The following is a 16,695-nucleotide window of genomic DNA, read 5'->3' as shown; positions in this document are numbered from 1 at the left end:
GAAACTTAATAGTCAAATATCTTGCCCTTCTCAGTTTGACATCATACTTACAAGTCACTCCTGTGAGGTAGCACCCTTAAGTTTCAAACACAGCCTAACTGTAAGCTAATGCTAGCAAACAAGTGATAGCACAGCAGCCTACGACAGATTATCTGAATATATCTTTCCACAGACATGTTTTGTGCCCTTTCATAGTGATGTATGAACATTTATTGGGTCTCGTGGCTTCTCTCTCAGTGGTGTATTAGTTGCTTAGAGCAGTCAGCTTCAATGTATTGCATGTCTTGGAATTACCTTCTCCGTCCTCTGATTCTGTCTCGATGGCTTCAATGGCTTCGATGGTTGCTGGAGGGAGAGGAGGGGAGTGTGTTACACCTGAACAAGCCATGCAAATGCAGTAATGCACAGGCAGCGATCGCACATGAGCAGTGCCATGCCCGCGAGACGCATGCACGCCAACCAGACTATGGACCACAGACTCAGACAATCCCCTCAGCCACTCGCTGTGCTACAGACACCCTACGGGCCTCTCAGAGACTCACTCTCACCCCAGTTTACCTGTCAGGGTAAACCGACCCACAAATCTGTCCATGCTTTGGGGGAACTAAGGGAAAGTCACCCCAAAGCCTGGAGTTTGTCAGAGGATACAGAGAGAGACAGATGATGGACAGGTGGAAGAGACAGACACTTACACAGAGAAAGAGATAGACAGAGGGGAGATAATAGGAAGCAGGAAAACTAGAGAAAGAGAAGAGGACAGAGAGGGACAAGAACCAGAGAAACGCCCAGTGATGGGTCGTAAGCTCACCACTCTGTATAGTTTGTTTTCCTCCAGACAGCACTCCGCTGGGCAACATGCCAGTGGGAGTCAGACCCTTCAGAGTCAAGACATTCTCACTCTCCTCTCTGTCAGGACGGGATATAACCATTAGACACACATATCAATGAAAAACATTTCATCAGTCACTAACATTATATTATATATATTGAACCATTTTAAACTAAATTATTTCAAAAGTAGACTCAATTCAAGGGGTAATGAATTTTTACATCACTTTTATATTATGGCTGGATGATATACAAAACTTGTAAAAAAAAGGCTTGAGAAAAACGTTTCAAAAGATCGAAAGCTGAATGATAAAATAGAAATTATACAATTCTTTGAATTCTAGTCAAACGGTGACTACTAGTACTTCATTGCAAAGTAATATTTTCTTACCGAGCATTTTTGTCTTGTTTTCTACTACCAATATATAAAACTTTACAATCAAGATATATTCACTTGACAAGGAAAACGATTTAAGATATTAAGAGTTAAGATGTTTGTTTTATGAAAGAAAACCTATGAATTAAGTTTATGTTTAAAACAAGAAAATAAATCTGCCAATGGGGTAAGAAAATTTTCATATTTTCTTCTATACAACAAGACTCAATAACTTAGGTCACTTACCTTGTCAAGTAAATTTATCTTGATATAAGATTTTTTTAAGATATTATTTCTAGGAAACAAGACAAATCGCTAGGTATTTATTTAGATGCTTTTAGTCACAATATAATTTTCACAGTTAGAAATGTGCTATTAAATGGTTTTGAGTGCTTACTTTTATTCACAAATGGGGGAAAATCTAAATTAAGAATGAGTAATCCTAAACTTGTGACTCCTACTGTACCTAAAATTTGATATAACAATATCTTTCAGAATTTTGATGAAAATCAATAAACGTCTCCTGATATATTTAGCTTTTTTGTATATGAATGCAAGTCAATGGAACGAAAAGTCTAGTAAGAATTCGGTGATAAAATAGATTGGTTGTGTCCCTTTGTCACTATTGACTCCTTGAACACGTTGCAAGAGGTGGAATTTTGTTTAGTATCTGCTCTTTTAAAATCTATTCTTCGATCAGTCTTCTTATAGATTGTGCAGTTTTTTTAGGCTCAACATTCACTCCTGTGTCTCTTTTCACACCTGTGTCGCTTGCCTGAAAATAAGAAGTGATGTTTTTCGCAACTAGTGAGATATTAAAGGGGATTAAAATCTATAGTATATGCCCATTGGTGCCATATTTGACACAGATACAGAACGATATCAGATTTTCAATGTTTTCTGTAATTTAATAAATTCACCACGGTGTCTAATATTCAATATATTTTTCTGTCCTTTTATTTATGTTGGTGGACCAAAATTCAGGAAAAACAATTCTGTCTAAAAAGTAAGCTTCTTGATATTAACCTTATTGTAAAACGCAATATCACTCGTCCGATCATGCCGTTAAACCGGCTATCAGAAACATTAACCGAAGAAAAGAACCAGAAAAAATCCCCCCTTTCTATCATTTCCGACACCAGAGAATGACTTCACAAGCATCTGACCCAGTTGACCGCGGACTGAATGATTCAAGTCCTGTTTGTACCTGAGCACGGAGAACATCTTGGCCATCTTCCCAATGGCACGGATCTTGTTCCTAATCACCTCTTTCCGAGCAGCTGCTGCATTGGCTGTGGGCGGAAATAAAAAATTAACCAGTTTCAGAACGTGTGACCACATGCTAGAAAACTCCAGAAAGTTTTAAATTGCCATTTGTGGTCTTAGCAGACTAAAGCAAACGGAAACGCAAGGAAGGACAAATCTTGTGCTGGTGGCAATTACTTTAGCGGGTAGCTAAGGGTACGAATCGAGAGCTAAAGAGGAACGCAAGTGCCATTACTAATACAACATTACACAACTGCGAAGCCTCGCAGGCACTTTATGAGAAAGATATTGAAGGAACTGAGTCATTATTCAGGATGTACCTAACATCAAATAGGCAATTTCTGTAGGGAAATGATAATCATGTTTCATGCGGGGAAATCATAAATCATGCTTATTATTTGTATGCGGATGCTTGTGTATCCAAAGGGCAGATTACACAGTGAAGGAAGTGAAATGTCTCACCGTCAAAGATCTCCTCTCCATCATTCATCAGCTCATCGTCGGAGCAGATGCTCAACACGTTGACCAGCATCTCTGTGACTGTTGGAAAAGCAAAGACAGTTACAGATCATATCATAGCAGCGGACGCCGTTATTGATCCAAATGTTTGATTCAGGTTTTGAATCAGACGTAAAAGCTACGATATGCACAATATGAACAGTTGTAGTATGGGCACTGGAGCCTCTCATGCCCCAAAAACAGAACATGAAGGTAAAGACTGAAGCTGAATATCAATGAATGTTAAATTTGAGGGTACCTTTCTCTCCTACAAACGGCAGCGACCAGGTGAAGACGTCCATGAAATTGGGCAGCCAGTAGGGGTGAGGGGAGCAGTTGAACTGCCGGATGTTCATTACATTGTTCTCGTACTTGAGAACAGCAGCTGAGGAAGTGAATAATCTGAATAAGTAAACCAGCGGCATCGAGACTTCTCAAATCAATAATTTGAGCAGTAATCTCAAGACAGCGTGGTTTCTGAGCCGCAGGGTTACTTTCCTCATCCAGTGATGCAATGCAGGTGGAACTGTGGATTTAATTGTGTCTTCAGTACATACTGTTTTATGATTTTTAAATAGTTGCTAAAATAAACCAAATTATATCGCTATAGTGTGTATATGTGATTATATTACAAGGTTGAATAAGCACATTTACGGGCACAGTTATGTCCCGGGGTTCATTTTTAATAACTAAAAGATCTCAACTTTGGATTTTTGTTGTATGAAGGTCATTGAAACAACTTTAAAAGTTCTTAAAAAACTAAAATGTCTTAAACCATAAAACTCATAATAAAACAAATAACCCTCCGTTTTAAAGGTTAGAATATACAGCCGCAAGAAAAAACTAAGTGACCATTCCAAATGTTTTATATAATCAGCATTTTACATGTATTGTGTCCATTCCAGTCTAGTATCTGTTGAATTTCAACAAAATCAAACCTCAGGAGTGACATTAAGTCATCCAACAGCAATCTAAAAGATTGACAGCATGACAAAACACATGAAAATTGTGATTTCCCCCCCCTAAATACATGTAGAAATATTACTGTCGAATTATTTAAAGATGGGGTAAAACACGCAATTTCTACTAATTTCATATTAATATTGAGTTAATATATAGAAGTATTGCATACATCGTGTCTTCAAAGAGTTTTTAGTTAGATACGGCTGTACGATTATTTCTGTAAAAAGGCGAACTGCTGGAGGCAGGCAGGGGGGAAAGAACTACATCAAGAGCACACAATACATCATCGCAACTATCCGAAGTCCTGCTTCATACGTCCAACTCGTTTTTCAACAAGCTGATCATGTTAAGCATGAGAAGCCAGCACATATAACAGTGTAAATAAGTCAGAATGTATAAAATAGCATGTTACCCCATCTTTAAAACTGATCATGAACTTGTTTTCTTTGCAGTAGTTGAGGTCTGAAAAAACACAGGGCATCTTTTCTGTTTTTTTACCTGTTTCTCAAGTTTTCATTTTCTGCACATAAATGCAAATAGAAACAATATTTTTGGGGATAATCGGGGAGAAATATTGTTAGCAGTTTACAGAATGAAAAAAAATCGTTTTTCTACATTTAAATAAAATAAACCTGAAAATAAGTTTGAAACGGTCTCTTAATTATCCACGCAGATGTATGTATACCAAAGAAACACGAGTGTCAACGAAGTGCATGTTTGAGATGTAACATAAGACATGTGATGCAAACACATAAAAATCAAGGTAAACATCACTTTCGCCTCCACTAGATGGTACTGCTGAGAGCTTGACCCTGTTCCATCAGTGGATGATGAGAGCACATGGGTGACGTCCCTCAAGCTGACTTGCCCACGCTCGCGTCCTGCTCTCTGTTCTCTCCAGCTCACGTCTAACTGTAAGGAGAATCCAGGACTCACCTTTATTATTGTAAACATCAAGGTAGTTTGGTGCGGAGAAGATTGTAATAAGGGAGGGGAACCCGGTGGTCTGACTCTTCCTGTACATCCGGTACCTGTGTGGAGGAAGAGAGAGGTTTCAACTTCTTCTGTTCCACTGGCCTATCAAAGAGTACCCAACTCATTTTCTTTTCAAAAATAACTTTCATATGTTGTTTCAACAGCTATTCTTTAGGTATTTTTTTCTCCCAACCTTACACAGTAGGTATCATACTGGCTGTATGAACAGAGGTCCACCTTTAATCTAACCCAGCCAAGCTGAAAACCAGCTTAATCACACATCATTTCATGTGTTCAGTCACTTCAAGTACGTTTCAGTCTGGATGTGACTGACAGTGGTGATGTCTGGGTTGGTAATTAGTCCATCCATTTCCACCCATTCAGGGCAATTTGTAGAATGGAACATGATAGGTGGTCATTATCAATTGACGGTAATCACCCAATCATGCAATGTGGAGGCATCGTCTCCTCTCACGTGACTATTCGGCCTGTACATTGTTGTTACTCTCTCAAATCCATGTCTTGGCGAGAACAGAATGAGTTTAAATCAGACAAAAAACACGCATAAAGCCTCCCCTGAATCTCTATCACACAGACAGTGTTACCTTATCATACTTTACACAGTAGTTATCCGATTGCATTTAATAATATCGGTCTTGTTTTGTTTTAGGTGTTTGAGGATGCACAACCCCTGGCCCACCACTGGATTAGATAACTGAGAAAAAGAGATTGTGATACATAGAAAAACAGATTATGATAGATAGATTGCTCAACAAAAAGAGAGGGGGAATACGTACCCTGCATCTTGTGCTTCGTGTGCTCGAATGATTGATAACAAGTTATTATTCTGTAGGAAGTCACAGACTGCCGGATAACTGCAACATGGAAAATAAGGGAGGGAAAAGAGAACAGGAGAGAAAATAAGAGCCAGCATTCAGAAACAGTGGGTGGACGTTTCTCATTAACGTTGTTTTGTTTTTCTATGCTTTTCACTGTCAGCCAATCAAAACATGTGTGCCTTGTGTACATTTGGCATATCTGCAGTTCAGCATGTGTCCAGTGTGGTGCTCTATACTGCTGGTTATGTGATTTTTTACTACTCGGCTAAAAAGAGAAGCATGGCTGGCCACCGGTTTATGTTGTGATTTGGATGCTGGTTTGCTCGTGTCCATCCTAGGTATTTTACCTATTACCAAAGTTATTATAGTTTAATAAAACAATTCCCATGTAAAGTCTCTCTTAAAGGTTTTAAAGCTTGATTTTAAGGCTAAGTTTTCCACAGTCAGGTAATTGTCACATAACAGTCCCTATTGCTTATCAATGAGCACATGAACTTTAAAATAACACGACTATTTTATGTTCTATAAAGAGACATTCACTCCAATTGTTGTGTTATATTGCCTCTGGTTTGCACAATTTGATTCACAGAGATCTTAAAAAGCATGATTTTTCCTTTTTTTTCTCATGCATAGATTGATATTTTTCTGAAGTCTGGACTTGTCATCAGTTTAGTAAATTGATGTGATATATCAACCAATATATTGGTAATAATATTTCAGTATTAAGTTTTGACTGAAAATATCACATCCATAATGTTGGAATTGGCCACATGTTGCTTCAAGTTGCTTCAAGGCAATAAAAATATTGACTGGACATAAATAAGAACTGGACTAAAATAAAACAGAAATAAAAATGAATTAAACATTTATAGCAACATAAAATTAACAATTAAAGGACAAAGCACATATAAAATAACTACAAATTAAACTAGAATTAACGTAAAAAATCATCTTCAAAACATCAAATAAACTACCAAAAAAACCTGAAAAAAACTGTAATAAATATATTTAAAGTTATACAATAGATTTTAACAGAAAACATCTGAAGTTCATTCGCGTTTTTTCCAGCTATTTAAAATGTCAATAAATGTTAACGATTTAAAGATCGATAACGAAAAACATACGTAAAAATATTTAAAAATACATATTCAAAATATCAAATAAACTACAAAAAACTAAAAAAAACTGTAGTAAATATATATAAAGTTATACAATAGATTTTACCAGAAGACATCTGAAGCTCATTCACCTATTTTCCAGGTATTTAAAATGTTCATAAACGATAAGGTTTTTTTATTTTTATCATTTGATCCGTAAATAAAGATCATTAACACACTCTCAGTTTGAACTAAAACAGCTTATTCATAGTAAGCAGGAGGGCTGCCGTTCATAATTTTGCCCTGTCAGAAACTACTGAAACCTGCAGGTTGATACAGTATACAGAAGAGAAGCCCATCCGAAGGATTCATGTACAGCCTGAAGCAACCTCTCACCTTCACTGTCAGGGAGAACTAACACATCACTGCTTTTGTTTGCCTACAACCCAGTAAAACAGTATGACGTCTCTCTCTCTCTCTCTCTCTCTCTCTCGTTCATTCTTCTCTGCATTTTGTTTCTAATGAAGTTACTCGACTACTATGCCACAACTTTCTACCAATCACTTCTTCCTCTGCATCTCTCTTTCTCTCTCCTCCTTCACTCGCTCCAGTTTAGGAAGAGGAAACGGGTCGTCATGGCAACACCACACTGCGGAGCCCTCGGGGATTGTGGGATAGATCGCAGTGCTGTGATGCCGAGGCTGGCCGCAGTGTGGGCCCTTCACTCTCTTTCTCTCCCTTTTTTCTGTCCCTCGCTCTAATTTGTTCTCTCTACTGACTACAGTAGGATCAAGAAGCCATAAGGACAATGCCTTTTTTTATTATCAATTGAAAGCTTTAATGTAGTTTCTTATAATTAGACTTTCAAATTAAAATTCTGTCTTCATTTACTCACCCTAAACACAGAGAAAGACATTTGATAGAATGCTTGTAACCAAACAGTTCTTGGCAACCATTGACTACCATATTAGGACAAATTGATTTGTTCTGTTGAACCTAGAAAAATGAAGAAAGGCAAACCGTTCTAGGGCACTTTTAACTACCATTGTGATTTTTCCTACTATGGTAATGATTTGACTTCAAATCATTATCTTACAATAAAAGACCTGTTTGGAAGAAGTGTGACGATCATTTCATTCTGTCGCTTTAAAACAAAACACGAATTTGAAATCTACTTAACTTGATTTCACAGGATTTTCTAACTTTTTTACGAGATGGCTAATTCGTATGATTCGTAAAATGTCCAAAAAATGGACGATTATTGAGCCCCACCTCAAAGCCCGGCACTAAACCTGAGTGGCAGAAAATCAAATCGTATTAAAAGGAACAAATAATATCGTAAGAATTCAAATGAATTAGCCACCTCACAAAAAAGTTACGAAAAGTTACAATTTATTTGCAGGCAAAGAAATGCCCGCCCATCTCCCTGAGGTTGTGACCCAACGGCCAATCAGAAAACAAAATCAGGCGGTTGGTGAACGGACTGTGGGTGGACTATGGCATCGATGTCTGAGACCAGCTTCACCCCATCATTTAATCTCTGCATATATAAGACCCTATATGGACCCTTTAAGGTCATGCATCTTTTCCAATAATATGCACCTAGACTATTCATTCATACCGGTGCAATAATGCTAAATCCTATACATGGAGTTTGCACGTGTACAGAGGCAATGACATAAACTCCAGAGCGATTGGAGGGAGAGAGGAGCTATTAACCACCAACATGGTGATTCAGGGAGGTGGGCAGCTTGAGGAACACTGACAACGCTGATTAAATCAAACTGCTTCTGTGAGCCTTGCATAACAGAGATGTGTGTGGGTACGTATGTGCTCGAACATGCAGCGGGGTGTGATAAATTCAGTCGTGTGTGTGTGTATGCTCACTAACATGACTGCCGCTAACACACGCACACGGAGGAAGAGTAATGTGGTTATATTGGTTCGAGGCTCTGCTCATACACAAAATTGAACATATAAATGTACTATTCTTAAATTATATGCACATGATGTTAAACAACAACAAAAAGCATAAATTATTACTCAAATTCTGCTCTCAATGACCACTTTCTTTTTGTTGTAGGATAAACAGATGTACAATGTCCTTTTGTAATTCCGGAAGAGAATGAAATGTGGATGTGTTTAAACACACACACACACATGTAAAAACAGCCACAATCAATATTACAACCTTGACAACAATCTCTTGTGTGTATGAGAGAGGGCAGCACTGTAATTAAGATTCCTCACATTGTTGACACACTAACACGCGTGCTACAATTCTACAAGACAACAGAAATAACTGGCGATACAAAAACAGATCTACACTCTTGCTGCCTCAGAAATAAACACACTCTCGCTGCCGTTCCATCAAAATTTTAGCAGTGTGTGAAATATTAAGAGCTTGTTCCTTTAGGCTGTGGGAGCAGAGGGCAGAAAACAACAGCAGCCCAGAACACCTGGAGAGACGCGACAACCCCCCACTGACTCCAATCTCTCTCTCACACACACATCCATCCATTCACACAATTGTGGATTATAGTGGCAGAATGATTTAAGAGAAGACATCAGTCTTCATTTGTTCATAGCGCAGACGAAACCAAGAACGTTTTCTGTGTCCACAACCCTTAAATCTACCTTGCACACGCTGAATGAAAAATAAATAGCTGTGGACTGTAGACTGGATAAAGACTAAGATATCACAACATACCAGCATTTGCAATAACAGCGATATCAAAAACCACGATTATTGATATTGTATTAATATTACACATATGGTATCAATAACAGATAGTTATCGCGAGCGCTTTAGACCATGATAACCGTGTAGTGAAAATTGATATCGTGACAGCTTTAACTAGGATCTAAACACCATTTGTAATGTATTTTCAAAAGTTGACTCATTTTCATAATATCTACATTATTCGTATTTATCTCTTTGAGCCATAGCCTCAAAAACACCAACATTTCTCTTGCATCATTATTGTGTATATCCCAATATTCGGGTGGGGAGATGTTTATCAAATTGGCATTGCATGATATCTACAGTGAAACATTGTGATGGACGGTGACATCGGTGTCATCTTAATACAGCAGTCATAAAGATAGACATCTCTTCTCTATACATACACGAACGTGAGCTGCACAGATATAAAATCTGGCGCGTCTAATCTGTACAGCGTGAGTTTACAGGCTCCTTGTTTATATTTGTTTCCAAAGCGATGTGCAGCCCACAGCATAGAGGAGCAAGACTCACGTTTTCGCCGATGGACAATGGCATCTTCTATTGGTCAAACCCTTACCAACATACTGTATGCCACACGCACATACCTCACACACAACCATAAGCAGAGTATAAATCTTCTACCTGTAGAAGTATGAGCAGCCTCTGACTGTGTTGTGGCTGAAGTATTCTTGGCTCTTTTCATTGCCAAAGTCCTCCAGCGGATCAGCCCAAAGCAGATCACACATAGGCCCGAACGCAGGGGGCTCCTTAAACCGGTCCAACTAGGCCACAAAGACAAAAATATCATAGAGAATACGGAAAAACACTGCTTTCCTGTGGCCATGCATGAAATCTCTGTCCTCCCACATCGCTGTTCATGCATGGTTTGGCAGTACCTTCTTTATGTCGTCTAAATTCTGGATTTCCGGGGACAGTCCACCGTGGACACACAGGAACTGTTGGTTCATGAGCGCGGCCAAGGGCAGACAGTCAAACGCGTCCATACAGCAGTCATAAACCTGCTCTGAATACTTGATTTTACCTGAAACACCGTGAAGGAGAAGATAATTAATACAAAGAGAAAGAAGACAGATAAATATGATGTGTGCAAAGCAGCCAATGGTGCGAGTTTGGGGGCGTGGCCACCGGTTTATTTGAACTATGTATACTTAGAAATAAAGACACAAATGATATGATTTTAGATTTAAAAGGGCCATATGCCATCACAAGTCATGTTTTGTGCCGTTGTTTGGGGTGAACACACACACGCGTTGCAAATCTGTAAACAACTGCTATTTTCTAACAACATTTATCATGTTTTTCTCTCCCCTCATTAGGTTGCTCCAGGGACCAAACTTTAATGGTCAACCCCATGTGTCTCAGCGTGCAACATACACTTACACACAAAATACATGGCGTCTCAAGACAGATGACGGTCTTTTTTTCACACCATGTCGACGCATGTCCTATTCTCATTATGTCTCAATACGTCACCGCTCAAAAGCATTTGTTACCATGACGACCGGTCAGCCCAGCAGAAACGAGGCGTCAACTCCGCACCTCTCCCTCCCGCCTCACCTGTCTCTGTGCTCCGCCGCTAAGCCTCATGGGAAAGCTTCAGCATTACCTCATTCCCCATGACTTGCCCACCAAACCCCTCCCAGCTGTTCAGTGTTATAAACCTTGCCCATTTTGTTCTTTCAGGATGAATAGATATAAACTGAGGAGTGTGCTCTGCTACGTATCTTTATTTTGATATTCTTTCCGTGAAAATTATTAAACCTAAAATGCTTCATTGGATTTATATTATCAATGTATCAATATGTAACAATAGGTTGCAAAATTGGCTTATTTTATTAGGAGATCTAGAAAAAAGTGCAGAACCTTAAACATTTATTATTCATTTAACACCCAAATGTTTCAAGGCTATTCAAAATCAACATATTCCCAATTGTAATTGCATTTTCAATCTCATATTTTCAATGTTGTCTGACAATTCTTGACCCCGCTATATAATTTTATATTATACTTTAATTGCTTTCCACTTTTATTGAAAAGGGACTGTGAAGGGATGAAAAGGAAACAATGTGAAGAGAAAGAGGGAGCAGCTTTGAGAAACAAATAGAGCTAGACGCGCACTATACTTGTTAAGCCACAGCTTAATTCATTCATCAGACATTAATAAAGACTTCACATACATCATGGTGCACAAAGGGAATACTCACATTCTTGTTTGAAAGTGAAATATTCTGTCAAATGTCTACATTCATGATTTCCTCTCAGTAAAAATAGCGTCTTTGGGTAGAGGATTTTCAGTGACCAGAGGTATAGAACGCACTGCAGGAAAGAGAGAAGAAACAGACTTGAAACATATATCTATAAGATACTTATAAATATATAAACCACACTAATGCAGGTCTGTGTAGTTTTAATTATACACTTCTAATTACATTGCATATGTTATCAAATCTACTGTCAGTACCCATCACCTTCACTGGCTGACCCCAGACCACACAGTAACTGTGCTTCATTATCGCACACACAACCAGACTGGCAAATTCGTACTGTTCTCATCTACCTATGCTTTAAAGGTCAAGTGTATGAAATTTAGTGCCATCGAGTGGTGAGGTTGTAAATTGCAACCAACGGCTCACTCCACCCCTCCCCCCTCTCTTACATGTCATAAAGTTTCTCTTCTTTTTCGAAGGAGATAACATTTACACCCTCTGAAGAGCAGTTTGTCTGTTAAGGGCTACTGTAGAAACAACATGGCAAATTGCATGCAATGGGACCCGCAGTGTATGTATGTAGATAAATAAAAAGTTATCGCGAAAACGTTCATTCTAAAGTCATAAAAACATAAAGATACATTATTTAAGGTCTTTATGCACCTCTGAAGACACAGTTACTTATATTATATTGCATTTCTGTCAATAGATCCTCAAAAAAAATACTCATGGGACCTTAAACGAGAAAGAAAATATTAAAGTCACACCAAATACACCAAATAGTTGAGTTGTGTGCTTGACGGACTTCAGAGAAGGCAAGAAATTGGACATGCCAAAGGACATGAAAAATATGAAAATGGAAGTTCAAATGTAAATTGTTATAATGTGTTAAAGAGCCGGGAATCCAGTTAAACCGATTTTTACTTTTGGAAGAAGAGAGTGTCCTAACGTGACTAATTGATTGAAGCGTGGTCAAATGTAAGAGTGACTGTCTTCTCACCTCAATACTGAAGTAGCCCCGGTCCACGTAGTCGCCCAGGAAGAGGTATCGTGTGGTGGCTGGAGAGCCTCCCACCTCGAACAGCTTCATCAGGTCAAAGAACTGCCCATGGATGTCACCACACACTAAATAGAGAAAGAATGAGAGAGGATGAGCCATAAACCATAAAAGGAGAAAAAGTTTTTTCCACATACTGTAAAACAGGATATACAAAACAATGGAGTACATTTACCAGTCAATCAAACTATATAGCTGCAACTTGCACCATATTTGGGCTTAAACAGGAAACTTAATTGAATTAAAAATACACAATAAAACCTTCCCAACAGTAACCAACCGTAACCACCAACTGAGATTCTAAGACATGCATAAATAATAGTAAAAAAGGAAAACCTGACACAAACTTATTTTTATTCATGCTTGGAGTCCAACCAGTAAAACCCTCTAGTGTGTTACACAGAAAACAACACTTAAAAAGTTGTATTTTATGTATTAATATTTTAAAATAGAATTGAACATATGATGAACATAGATAAGTTAGATAATACAGATATTTTTTGTCACTATATTGTACAATTATACTACTGTATAATACAATATATGGTATATTACAGAAGCATACAATGATAACTTAACATTCTATGTTATTTCACGCTACCTTTAGTCGCAACAGTTTTGTTGAGAAACATTGGATAGGATGATCTACTTTTAGTAGGTCGCTTACACCGATGCTTAAAGGAATAGTTCACCCAAAAATGAAAAGATATTTTGAAGAAGTTAGAAATCAAACTTTCGACTACCATTTAATTTTCCTACTATGGCAGTCAATGATGTTCCAGAACGGAAAATTTCTAACATTCTTCCAAATATCTTTATAGTGTTCATCAGAAAAAAGATATTTATACAGGTATGAAATAACACGAGGGTGAGTAAATGATGACAGAATTTTCATTTTTGGGTGAACTATCCCTTTAAATCTACATTCATACATTCAAATCTATAGATCCTTCATGCAATCAAAGCTACTAAAGCAGTATAACCATATCTCTGTGCTGGGTGTAATCTCTAAACTCTGTCTCTAAAGTCTGTAATAAACTGACATGAAATAGTAAACACAATCACAGCTGTGCACACCTGGGGGAGTGAAGCACACAGTATGTAATACATAACTACCCCGAAGATCTGTTGGTTCTTTGCTAAATAAATCTCTCTGACACACAGAGAGAGTGAGAAAGAGGGATGGAAATGCATACTCCTGTTGCCATGGAGACATGAATTTGATGAGAATAAAGAATTAAATAAATGAGGAGTTTGCGTTGGCATGGAGATGCCGCCTATGCGTTTACCCCAGAGGGCCTCTCAGTCTGTAGTGTGTGGGCGTGGCCTCGGACAGTAACACACACGCGTACACACACACACACTCACACACGTATTTGCACACAGGCGCAAACAGATACGCAATGGGGGCGTAACAGCAATGATGAAGGTCTGTGAATTAGCAAGTGGTTATTTCTGACTCTAAGCTTGTGAGGTAAGAATTGTACTGTAAATTTCACTCATGCCCTTGAATTAATCTGTTTTCATTTGCATGGAGTGTGTGTGAGTGTAGACTGAAGTCCAGATTGTGTTATATGACTGTTATTGTGTCACCATGTCTGAGATCTGTGAAAAACTGCGGAACAAGAGATCCCTCTCACTTCTTGTTCCTACCATTTTAAAGGGATAGTTTACATTTACATTTACATTTAGACATTTTGGCAGACGCTTTTATCCAAAGCGACTTACATTGCTTTATCCTATACATTTTTACATAGGCATTTGCAAACCCCTGGGATCGAACCCACAACCTTGCTCTTACAACTGAGCTACAGGAAAGCGATAGCTCACTCAAACAAAAAACTTTCATCATTTATTCACCCTCATGTCATTCCAAACCTGTATCATTTTCATCTGCATGAAACAAAATATATATTTTAGGAATGCTGGTAACCAAACAACTACGGACGCTATTGACTTCCATTGTATAGACACAAAACCACTGAGAAAGCATTTCTCAAAATCTTCTTTTGTGTTCCATGAGGTGATTAAATGATGACAGTTTTTTATTTTTGGGTGAACTATGCCTTTATCTCTTCATGTCTTTCTTCGATCCATTAATGCTCAGCTTCCACAAACACACATGTCAGCATTCATTGCTCTTGCTAAATACATTAATTGCGTTGGCCTCCTTTCCCTTGTTGACACAAGCATTCTGTCAACCTCCACTCGAACGGCTCCTTTACCTCAAAATCCATATCCCAATCAACAAATCCATTCTTGAAACGAGCACTTATTTAGCCTTAACAGTCTCTGAGGAACCAGCTTAAATTAGGATTCCTCATGTCAGATGAATTAACGGATTTATCTGCCCTAAATCACACAGCGGCCGCAAGCATCCCGCCGAGAATGGCATACATGCAAAATGGTCCATTAACATGAACCATTAATACACATTATAAAGCCAAAGCCCTAGATGCCATCCACTAGTGTGGCATAGTCGGATAGAACAATTGCCTCTGGAGGAAATGAGGTTGGGAACAGCTAAAGGGTCCGTTTTCTTTAAGGCAGGGGCCACGGGGCCGCAGTTGGCGCTCTTTCTATCTTTCTTTGGGCAGGAACGGGGTTGATGAATGACAGGGAAGTCACAGGCTGAACTCTCTCTCTTAATCTGTGTGCACACGCTCTTCCACCAACTGGTAAAGAGATTCTTCCTCCCCCTTGTATTCAACTGTTCCTGCTCCAGCCTTCTCATGCTGTGCTTATTTGCCTTTCCTAACCCTGTCATTGACAGAAACACTGATGCATTGTGGGAAAAAGAGCATGACACCATTTCTTTTAATAAGATATTCTACTCAGAGGAAAGATACAAATAAAGTCTTTTTGTTCTCCCTAACTATCTAAAATGAGCTTTTATTCAATACATATTTCGGATACATCACATCTTTGCAACATTCATTTTCATATTCATTTAGTAAAAACGCCATTCCTAGTTAAGAAATATATGAAAATGCGCTTCATTGGTGGGAGTGTGAGCAGAGCATTATATTATTTCAAATAATATCAAAAGACATACTGTAAATATAGCTGCAAGCAGCAGTTATGGGGTCAAGCCCAACAATGCCCTTTTTAGGCTTGACACCTAAAAGAATACTTTATGTACTATAAACAGTAGCCGCTGGCACAATAAAGTATAATATTACAAAGCATTTTTTATTAATTGATTGTTAATACTAATACTTTAAGACTTTAATACTAATAACTTTATGTCCACAGACCACAGTCTCACTTATGGTCCGTGTGGGATCAATTGTTCTTTTCCTTCGATAAGATAACATGTCCACAGATGACCGAAAAACAGTGAAACAAATGAAACAGAGAAAAACGATTTCCATTACTTATAAACAACTTAGGCTACAAGTTTAAATTAGGCCACCATTCAATTAATCTTCATTATATATAACATATAACAATCAAAAGTGCACAGTCCAATAGTACTGATACTCATAAAATAATGCATATGTGTCTTCTGACTTTGCATTAGGTATGCTCGACCTCTTGAAATGCTGGAGACTGATTGGTGAATTTCTGACATCAGAGTACTGGGAGAAAGTTCTGAATGCACACAGAGCTCTGCTTTTGCGGCACTGTGATGTCATAAGCCGACTGGTCTGCGCAACCTGAGCAGCACCTCATGAAAGAGCCATAACTTGCGTCTTACATGGTCAAGACACTTACATACAGGCATTGAAACTCCTATGTCAACCATGACAGCTGTATGCGTGGACTTCAAATGCGAGAAAGACTGCTCACACGGATATGAGGAGCTAAACACAGCGTATCCATTCTGACGCGCCGCAGTTT

The 16,695-nt window shown here is 38.4% G+C and overlaps 1 protein-coding gene across 1 annotated transcript in view; it reads right to left on the bottom strand.

Moving 5' to 3' along the window:
* ppp3ca (protein phosphatase 3, catalytic subunit, alpha isozyme) overlaps positions 1-16,695 on the bottom strand; it is a 42,325-nt gene that overhangs the window by 4,714 nt on the left and 20,916 nt on the right. The window contains exons 3-13 of the mRNA XM_056730392.1: positions 12,796-12,920; positions 11,793-11,904; positions 10,464-10,609; positions 10,210-10,349; positions 5,704-5,781; positions 4,868-4,962; positions 3,228-3,353; positions 2,933-3,010; positions 2,412-2,496; positions 809-906; positions 295-345 (exon numbers count right to left, since the gene is read on the bottom strand). Coding sequence (XP_056586370.1) covers positions 295-345; positions 809-906; positions 2,412-2,496; positions 2,933-3,010; positions 3,228-3,353; positions 4,868-4,962; positions 5,704-5,781; positions 10,210-10,349; positions 10,464-10,609; positions 11,793-11,904; positions 12,796-12,920 — 1,134 coding nt within the window. The remainder of the gene's footprint in view (positions 1-294; positions 346-808; positions 907-2,411; positions 2,497-2,932; positions 3,011-3,227; positions 3,354-4,867; positions 4,963-5,703; positions 5,782-10,209; positions 10,350-10,463; positions 10,610-11,792; positions 11,905-12,795; positions 12,921-16,695) is intronic.

This window comes from Triplophysa dalaica, chromosome 19 (assembly GCF_015846415.1).
Source record: "Triplophysa dalaica isolate WHDGS20190420 chromosome 19, ASM1584641v1, whole genome shotgun sequence".
Taxonomy (NCBI): domain Eukaryota; kingdom Metazoa; phylum Chordata; class Actinopteri; order Cypriniformes; family Nemacheilidae; genus Triplophysa; species Triplophysa dalaica.
This window is presented reverse-complemented; position numbering and strand designations above follow the sequence as displayed.